This window comes from Seriola lalandi, unplaced genomic scaffold (genome assembly GCF_002814215.2).
Source record: "Seriola lalandi dorsalis isolate HSWRI2012SDOR001 ecotype SW California unplaced genomic scaffold, Sedor1 jcf7180002054560, whole genome shotgun sequence".
In the NCBI taxonomy this organism is placed as follows: domain Eukaryota; kingdom Metazoa; phylum Chordata; class Actinopteri; order Carangiformes; family Carangidae; genus Seriola; species Seriola lalandi.
The window spans coordinates 1,489,097-1,498,944 of record NW_019525113.1 but is presented as its reverse complement, the minus strand read 5'-3'; the positions used below and the strand labels follow the sequence as shown (position 1 = coordinate 1,498,944).

At 41.4% G+C, this 9,848-nt stretch overlaps 1 protein-coding gene across 8 annotated transcripts in view; it reads right to left on the bottom strand.

The window, feature by feature from the left end:
- treh (trehalase (brush-border membrane glycoprotein)) overlaps window positions 1-9,779 on the bottom strand; it is a 38,700-nt gene extending 28,921 nt beyond the window's left edge. For 3 of the 8 annotated variants that reach the window (XR_015437853.1, XR_015437854.1, XR_015437855.1), the window contains exons 1-15: window positions 9,603-9,779; window positions 9,012-9,112; window positions 8,785-8,932; window positions 8,609-8,696; window positions 8,104-8,204; window positions 7,845-7,937; window positions 7,509-7,625; window positions 7,142-7,264; window positions 6,984-7,033; window positions 6,148-6,348; window positions 5,824-6,041; window positions 4,750-4,861; window positions 4,124-4,236; window positions 3,979-4,032; window positions 3,500-3,644 (exon numbers count right to left, since the gene is read on the bottom strand). Coding sequence is in view for 4 of the 8 variants with exons in the window: in XM_023416074.2 (XP_023271842.1) it covers window positions 3,507-3,644; window positions 3,979-4,032; window positions 4,124-4,236; window positions 4,750-4,861; window positions 5,824-6,041; window positions 6,148-6,348; window positions 6,984-7,033; window positions 7,142-7,264; window positions 7,509-7,625; window positions 7,845-7,937; window positions 8,104-8,204; window positions 8,609-8,696; window positions 8,785-8,932; window positions 9,012-9,112; window positions 9,603-9,685 (1,740 nt within the window). In the remaining 4 variants the exon portion in view is untranslated. Of the gene's footprint in view, window positions 1-2,994; window positions 3,645-3,978; window positions 4,033-4,123; window positions 4,237-4,749; window positions 4,862-5,334; window positions 5,522-5,810; window positions 6,042-6,147; window positions 6,349-6,983; window positions 7,034-7,141; window positions 7,265-7,508; window positions 7,626-7,844; window positions 7,938-8,103; window positions 8,205-8,608; window positions 8,697-8,784; window positions 8,933-9,011; window positions 9,578-9,602 lie in introns of those variants that run through there. The other 5 variants (XM_023416074.2, XR_015437857.1, XM_087176554.1 and 2 more) reach the window with 5 other exon arrangements.
- Window positions 9,780-9,848: the final 69 nt, after the last annotated feature.

Below are 9,848 nucleotides of genomic sequence, written 5' to 3'. Positions count from 1 at the left end.
GAAGGGGGATTATCCTGGCAGTGCGGCGCAGGGTTCCTGCAGCATCGCGCGGGACTCAGCGGCACCACGAGGACTCAGTGGATAATGAGCAGTCTTTATGATGTGTGCTGCAGGGGCTAGTGAAGGCTGAGCCAGGGAACAGTAATGAAGCACAGGCCTCCATCTAAAGCAACACACACAGTCACAGATAAGAATGCACCTCTATTGTCCTGCTAGCCTACATTTCTCTCCACTTTCACTGCTCTTTCAGAAGATTTCGCACATTTCTGCAAATCATCCTGCATCTTATTGTCATCATGGAAATCAGGGAAAGCCTCAGACACAATAGTATGTTTATACCATACCAGAGGTCATATGTACATACAGTAAAGAAGATGTGTAGAGACATGTAGAATTTTAAAGACACGAATAAATTAAACAGTTTCCTGATTAAAAATAAATAAATGAAAAAAAGACTCCCCTGTATTTCACCACATTACTTCAAACAGATCTTCTCTCTGTAAACTAAACCTCGATATTCTGGGTTTGATTAAACATGTGAAGCACTGTCAGGACTAAAAATTTACATGTTAGTTTGTATGCAGTGGCAGCTACTGGCTGACTGGTGAGGACAAGACAAGACCCTGACCTTTGCTTCCACAACAACATGTAACGCACTTGTCACCGCCGCTTTACAATTCATGGGCTGCACATGGAACGTGCTTCTCAGAATAACCTACTCACATTTATGTAATTAAATGTGTACCCACGCTTCACAAACACGGCACAGTTTTCACCTCATCGCCACTTAAGTGCCGGACAACTTCTTCCACACTTTACAGCTCAATCTCATTAACTGAACACAACACATTTCTGCTAAAACGGCTCGGTAATGTGTGAGTTATCAAAAGGAGCAGGTTCTACTTGAGTTACTGCTGTCATCCGCGGCTGAAAACATAATGACTGCTGCCTGCTGCTTAAACCTCTCTAAACACAGTATCACACACACGGCTGCTACTGTATGGGTGTCACAGTTATGGCTGGGGGTGAAAAAAAAAAATGCCACTGATATGACTTGTAGATGGAGGCTCACAATAGCATATTACCAGAGTGTGATCTGCGGGGTTGCACGGGCCGCTGCACCTATTGGCCCTTTGCCCATTTAAGTTGCACAGTCAATCTGTTGTGTGCACTCAGGCTAAAGAGAGAGATGCAGTGAAATCCCTGCTTGGGCCTCATATCTTCACAGCCAAGAGGAATCCAATTTCTTCTTTAAGAAGCAAATTTCTCATCACTGTTTTTTTCCAATCATTTGAATATCTATATGGACTTAATTTCATGCTTGACCTGCACATCACCATGGAAGTAAGCAGAAGTGGCAAAGAGAGAATGACTTCCTCAGAACAATCAGAAATGAAAAAAAAACAAACAAAAAAAACTGCTGACTTGTCTTTGTTTCTTTTTAAATTAACGCTCCTTTTGTGTGAGTTACAATCAAATGTTTACATGTCTTCAAGCCCTGACAAGCCCTGAGTCTGAATTCAAACTGAAAGGAGGTTATTGGTCCATCTAAACCAGTGGTTCCCAAACAAGCAGCAACCTCTGGGGCTTAAAAATGAAGCCAACACTGAAGTGCTAGAAACTGCAGTTCCTCGAATGACCACTTGAGGCTAACTCCAAAAGTAAGTCAATCCCCATAGACTCCCATGTTAAAATGTCCAACTTTAGCTATAGAGACTGAGACTGTGTTTTGTAACAGGCTGTGAACATGTTTTTTTCTGCTGTATTTCCCCCTCATGACAACTGTACGGGTGAATTCTTATACAACTCATCTGTTTAAATTTTATTAAGGCTTAAAGTCATACATAATTGAGGTTGTGCTGCTTTGAGTGACAGGTGGGTAAGCGTATACCTGAGACAAGCTGGCATAAACCGAAGTCTCGGCTTCACACACACCCCACCTCTTTGCCTACCTCCTGGGTAATAAAAAAATGGGTAGAGTAAGGTACTGCCAAGATGGCAACGGTGGAGCAGCTCACTCTGAGCTCCAAAACAACTCTTCAGAAACCTATGGGTGACGTCACGTCATTTTAGTCCTGAATGTTCGATCGTTATCATTAAAGTGCTCTGAGAATGCATAATTTGGCCTCTATACTGTTATGGGGTCGGATGGGAGCCAACAATGTTTGAGATTTTTGAGTGGGCCATGAGTTGGAAAAGGTTGGGAACCACTGATTTAAACACAATAACCCATAATGTCAAACTTTAAATGTCAAACTGTGTCACTGTGGTGTGCAAAGCTCAACGTTTCACAAAATAGTAAAAAAATTAGGTGCTGACCATCACCGAGATTTTTGATAATATTTAGTCATCATTTTTTGTGTCTATATAGCAGTCTCCCATCCCCATGCTGGATTCACATTTCTGTCACATGCACCGGGGATTCACACAAAAGGACACGTGCATGTAATCCAGCGTAATTTTATCTCGTTGATATCAGTCTCACAGTTTATTTTTCACTCTCCTTACACCGTGTCAGAGCTGCATTAAGTTACCACCTAATGCAATCTCAACATCCTACTGCTGCTGTTTAATATTAAAAAGCTTACAACTGAAGCAGCCACAAGAAACTCAATATATTTTTCACTGCGGTTGCCAACGTTGTGTTCTCTGTTTGTTTGCACCACATACGTCTAGTCTGTGCTAGGGAGGGAACTAAAGTAATTTTCACATGCAGTGTTACATCGAGTGTTGTCTAATGAGTTTTTTTTTTTAAGTTTTTTTTTTTTTTTTTAATTTGCTGCATTTTTGGTAAAAGACCATTTAGGCCTGATGAAATGATCAAAACACTGCATTTTAAATAGACTTATCAATAACTCTGTGCAGGAATTCATCACTATACAGGATTTAATATGTGACATTACACCACCAACACCATCTAAAACTCTTTAGTTGACTTGCAAAAAAATTGAATAAAAGTGTCACGAGGAGTCACATATAATAAAGGCTACTACATTTTAAACATTATTAATGCATTTCACTTCAGTTTATTTCACCGGCTCGTTTACAATGCAAAACAGAACGCCTCAGTGGGAGTTAGGGTACAATAGAGCAATAAACTTTATAATTGAATTAAGTGAATAACTTTTTGTAATGTCACTTCAATATCTGAGACAACTTAGTGTTGTGATCCGAGCAGCAGCAGTGAGCACTAACAGGCTGTATTACTAGAGAGAGTCCAGAAGTGCCTAAATGATCTACATCTTCTCATAACGCCAGAGATGATGTAGCCTACCTCCGAGGATAAATACTAAAATATTCATCAAAGCAATTCTGAGTTATGATGGTTAGGATCATATCCTGTTCCTTCTGCAAATAAAATTGATCAGGATGTAGAAAAATATCTGATTTTTAACGTCATTTTGTGTTTGCTTGAAGTTTCGTCAGTGGACGGGAGCGATGTAGTGCAGTGAGACTGAGAATAATAAAAATCCAGCCTCCTGTCAGGCTCAGTTGTCACCTCTGATTCACTGGAGCATGAGAGTGGCTGAGATGACTAAAGGCAGCAGGAGACCAGAAGACACACGTCTGCTTCCTGAGGTGAGAGTTGCCCCATACTGGTCCAGGAGCTGCAACGCCACGCCATTGGTCCAACCAAAGCCCAGCTACAGAAAAGAGCAAAACAGCATAAGAAATGTTTTTAATTTAATTTAGAACATTAGAAGAGCAGCAAAACACAGTGATAAAATCAAGAGATTAAAAACACGAAGAACTGAAATTAGTGATTACTTTGTGCCTAAAATAGATAAGAAAACTTGAAAATGCAAAAAATGACAAAATGAAGACGAGTGAGAGTATATGTGCACGGGCATGCAAATGTGCTCAAGTTAAGAAGCAGAAGTGAGGTGAAAAGAATTGACAGGGCTTCGCATGAAATTAGAAGGACTAGTGAATATAAGCACATTAGTTTTATACCATCACACACATGAAAGGAAATACCTGAACTTCATATTCTCCTCCACCACCAGGTTTGCCGTCTCCGTTCACATCGTACTGTCAGGAGGGAAAATCACAGATTCTGAGCCAGCTGCGCTATCGCTGCGCAACACAAGCCCTGAAACACTAAAACCTTAAAAAGACTCACCTTTTCAAACATGGCTTCATACTTCATGTACGCCAACCAGTTTGTCTTGATCCAACGCTGGGCCAAGTCAAATGCTAGTTGTTTAGCATCCTCTGAAGGCAGTTTGGATAAACCTGGAAATACAGGAGGATTTCATCCAAGAAAATCTTCTTAAACATGAGGGAAAGTATTAGATGCAACTTGTTTTCCATTGCGTTGGCTCCAGCAGACTGGATACTGAATCTGTGGTGAAGTCATGGCCCTGTAAGGATTGATTCTAGGTAATACATGGTCCCATCAGGAAATTCATTCATTCAAAATCATACAGACTAAGAAACCAAGCAGTTTTCATTCCCTGATCTCTCTGATCGCGTCAAAAAGAGACGCTGACTACAGCTCAGAGCTGGAAGAGCATCACTAGGGTTCTTTTAAGGGTGTGGAAGTAAACACCTTCAAATTAAACCTGAAGGCCAGTAGCTTTAACCTGGTTCGTTTCATTTCAATTCCAGTGTGCTGGAGTACAAAGCACCACTGTGTATTTTCAAAAAATATTATGCAAAGACAACCGAGCAGCGTAACAGTCGGTGAATCATCACTATGGGTTTAAGGGAAATTGTCATGGTGGCAGATAATTCACAACCACCTACCACTGATGAGCACGTGTTGTAAAGGAGGCCATGCGTTAGGATAGTCCCACTGCTGCCCAGACTCTCTCAGTGATGTTGGAACTCCGTTGGGGAACTGTAGAGCGCCACTCCCCTGCAAACACAAACACACACACACACACACACACACACACACACACACACACGAAGAGTTAAGAGCAACCAAAGGAATGAGCCCTGTGCAGTCTGTGTGTGCCATCTGCTGGAGCAAACGAACACTGTTCATACAGCATGTTACATCCTACAGGGACTGTGGGGCCTTTGAGCAGAGGGGTGGGTCAAAATGCTGGTGGGGGAAATCAGATGAGCAACAATCTCTCCTCCCTCAATAAATGTCAAGAAGCACTTGAGCAAAATATTTAAAGCCTGAACTGTGGAGTGGAGCGGCAGTGGCCAACAGAAGAGGTGACGAGTCACGCTGCGCAGCTGTGTGCAGGGGTGGGTGTGTGCAGCTGTGTTGACATTTGTGGAAAAAAAAGTCATCAGTGCTCATTCACCCTTATCTTGATAAATACAGGCTAAAGGGTTATTTCACACAAATAGCATAAATACATAATTCTCACTTACCCCTAATATTATCCAGCCACACAGTTTTGGTTTTGAAGTATTTTACTGCCACCCATTGGTAATTCCTTTTTTTTTTTTTACTAGAGCCACCTTCCAACTGAAGAAATTGTCCCTTTAAAAACGACTCATATTCTGTTCTGTGATTCATCCACAGCCACTGGAGGATTGTTTGTGTAAAAACAAGTTGCTGGTAAAAAAAAAAAAAAAAAAAAAAATTTAGAAATGCAGTTTTCAATGCTTGGATGCACCTCAAACAAAACCCTATGCTCTTCCAGTGTACTGGGCAGATGCAGAAATCTCAAAGCCTGTGCAAAATAAAAGCACATCTGCAGTACAGTATCTGCAGAGGCAGATACCGTTAGATGAGTGGGGAAAATATGCATATTTTGTAATTTGGATGACTTGATTCCCATAAAATAAAAAAACAATCTTCTCTTCCACATGTATTTGAGGTTTGAGAGCACAATGAAGCTTACAATGTCCTCCAACCTTCAGGTACTGTACCGCCTTCTCTCCCATCTCAGGCCGAGAATAGCACTGAGCCCAAACAGGTGCCAGGTTGGAGGGGTAAAACTCAAAGTGTTTCGAGTGTGTCAGTAGGTTGTAGTCAAACCAGGCTCCCCTCTCAGCATCCCACAGCACGGACTCCACCGCCTCCAGTCTGCGAGCTGCAGCCTGGTCATACAGTGCAGCTGAGTCACCGTCACCTGTCAGGAAACAGCACATCACAATTATATAATACCAGTTAGGAGCTAAATGCAGTGTGCAGACCCAAAGTTAGTTCCAAGGTCAAAAGGCTGCTCATGCACTCACCCAGTATCCTGTGAAATGAAGCGAGAGTCTTCTCGTTGAGGCACAGCAGAGCATTGAGGTCAGTGGGCAAGATCTGACTGGTGCGGGTCTCTGCGAGGGTGCCGTTGTTGTGGCCGTCACTATCTATATACCAGCGGGATGTGAAGTCCCAACCAGACTCTGCACCCGCTTTCAGATCCATCCACAGCTGCTCTTTGCGGTCTGAGGGCAAGAGAAAATATGAAATCTCTGGTGGAGACATAACAAACCAGGATATAAAATATTAGACCTATTGTTGGATGTCCTAGTAGAAGTGAAGTAAAAGATTTAGTCACTGAATAACACTTTCTGAATCGATTTTGTAACATTTTTCATTTCTCTCTCCTCAGGAGGAGGAAATAACTGATTGACCTTGACAATTTCTTTTAATCTTACATAAAAGGGAACAATCTTCAGAAATGAGAGAAAACCCATTTTGGTGGCAGAAAACTTTTTAGTGAACAAAAAAAACCAATATCTTCCCTTCAAACAGCTTTTCGTAGAAGTGTGGTCAACATGTTCACAGGTGATCTGAAAGAATCAATGTGTTTAACATTAAATATTCATCACAATGTAGTACTGGGGTATTTTCAGAGCAAATTTGTTGTGTACAGATCATCCTTGATTCTGGGGAAATATATTCCACTTTTCTGCTGAGGAGCAATTATAAAATACAGTGCATTCATTCCAGGACTGAACACCCCACAGCGTTATCTTTCTTTCATGGAATGAAATGACCGTAGCAGGGTAATATTTCTCATGCTCATAAAGGGGGATTCATTCAGCCACCAATGATATGAACACTAATAAGCCATTACCATCAGTGAGCCCTTCAGCTAATTCCAGATCATCCGTGTATGATTCAGGCCTGGAAAGAGCAGAAGACATGTTAATGCAGGTGAAGACATACCCCCACAAAACCCATGTTCTTAAGGCTTTTTTTTTTTATTATTGGGTAAATTTCTGTCAGACGTACCTGGGCAAGCCCACCTGCACATCATACCGATTCAGTTCATGCTCTGCCCCCTTTACTTTCACAGCCACAGAACGGTTCTGCATCCAGAAGCGGTGCTCCTTCTCCAGAGCCGGTAAAGCTGCTCTGAACCAGCAGGAAGCAATGTTTCCATTCAGAATGCTTTCCACAGTCTTTAATATCATTATACACAAAAGTTGGGGTGTCACATTCTAATTAAGCATGTTAAGAATAAAAAAAAAAACACTGGAGGCAGAGACACGAGCACTGAGGTTTTTGATGTTCACCGTGTCCTCTTTTCTATTCTGGGAGAGACAGCTGAAGAATGATAATGTGTCTGGCAGGCCATCAGCTCGGGCCTAAATATCACCTGAGGAAATCTTTATCCTTGGTTGCTTGATAGTAGCTCTCCACCATTAGAGTGAGGAATGGAGGCTGACTGCGCCTTTCATAGTAAATCCGCCCACCATTTGGAATGAAGCCATATCTGTAGGAGAGTTATAGAAAAAAAATTTTATTCCCCAAATCTTGAAGTCCCCCCCCCCCCCCCAGTGCTCCATTTCCAAAGTGTACAACTTCGGTTGCTAATTGACTAATTATTCAAAATGAGTATGCCTGAATAACCTGCAGCGCGCTGGACTTTTTTCTTTTTTTTTTCTTTTTAATAAGAGTGCTATTAAAGATGAAAGGTGCTTTTGAGGATCACCTGTTGACAAGGTAGAGGAAGTTTTGGATCATCCCGTAGGCCGTGTCTGTCATCTCTGACAGCAGGAGCCCGCTGATGACCCAGTAGGAGTCCCTGTTGGACACAGAGCAGCTCACGTCACTGTCTGCACATGGCACTGAGGTGGGCTCTGAACAGAGACCCCAGGCTGGGTCTGGCTGTGATCTCTCCTCGCTCTGACCTGGTGAGACTCCACTTTAACTGTCAGACAGCTGAGCGACAGGCTTCATTGTTCCCTTACCAATAGTAGAGTTCCCTGAAGCGCCCCCCTGGCACGACAACAGGATGTGGGGTATATATCTGCGAGTAGAGCTCTGGGTGATCTTTAACACCGGCGTGGATCTGGAGGAGAAATCCCTTTTAGATTTAAAACCCTTGGACATGTAGGTGGATGTTTGAAAAGTATGTAACAGGAACAGTTTGAGAAAGAACATTAAAGCTGCAACTAATGATTACTTTCATTATTGATGACTTTCATTTTTTTTTTTTTTTAAGAATCATTGGGTGTAGAAAATATTACAAAATAGTGAACGTGCATCACCGTTTCCTAAAGCCCAAGATGTCTGGTCTAACCAACAGAATAAACTCCACAAATGTTCACTTCACTATCACAGAATAAGAAAACTGTCAAAAATTCACATCAGAAAAACTTAAACTTGGGAATTTTTGGTTTTAAAAAAAAAATGAATTAAATATTTACTATCAATCAACACTATGTAATTTTATTCATTTCAATTCTTCCTCACCTTCCTGCCAAGAGACTTCCACAGATGATGTATCTTTTCAGCCCAGTCACGTAGGTTTTGGTCTGCGATTCCTCCCAGGAACTTTGGCCTGCATATAGAAGTCGACTCATGTCAACCATGCACCATTTAACATACAGTACGATCTGAACAGGAGTCCTCAGATAGCTGGATCTCACTTATCGTGCCAGTCTGGTGGCGTCCATGACTCAAACTCTGTCCCTGGTTTCTCAAAGTACACACTGAGGAACTCCTGCAGTTTGGCAGGCGGGACCTTCACGTTTGACGTCTCATTTGAAAGGTTGTGAAAAGCCGACAACACGACCTCTGCAGGGAACAGAGGCAACCGCATAAAAAGAAAAAACTAAATAAAAAAACAATATATAGATCATTTACTTTGACTTACCGGGCATTGCCTTCAACTTCATGTCAACAAAGTACTTATCATCATCAAACAGTTTAGCTTTCTGTACCTGATCCAAGATGGGCCCAGTACAGTATATTTGACTGAAATAAATTTAAAGAGTTGTAAATTATTAAACAGCCATCATAAAGGACATATGCTTATTATTACAATGCATTCCCATTTTGTTACACAGTTCTGCAGGGAAGCAATAAAACCATATCATTTATAAAAAATGTGTAGTTGAGGCCAAAGGTCTGCAGATAACTTCATATCTGCAGGAGGAAGCAATTATACAACACAAATATGAGGAACTTCTGTTTAGCTGCTGCAGTGGACGGTGGACTCAACATATTTTTATAAAGAAAATCTAAACAGTTGAATTTTCTATTTCGAAAAAAAAATGTAGGTTAATATTTATGGTGGCAAATCTTAAAGTTGGACAAAGAGAAAGACATGCTTTAGATTAACTGGCCAGTCTCGCCATCATAAATTAACATGAACTTTCTTATGAAAACAGAATATCAAAAACAGGAAGTGATCTCAACACAGTCCCTCTCAGACAAACATTTCAAGGAAAGTCTTTTATCTTACCTGTCACACGGTGGTGGAAAAGCACTCTTTACACTGGCCAAAAGAGCAACTGATGAAAAGCAAAATACCATCAATCCATGCATTTTGAGGTATAAACTGAGGTGACACCAGAGTATGAGTAAGACTGTGGTCTGAGAACAGCCTCTAGGTCAGAGTTTATATAAACACATCAGAACAGAACAGTGGCGACATACTGACACCTAGCTTTGAAACAACCGTTTAACAGGACACTGCAATGGTAGGCAA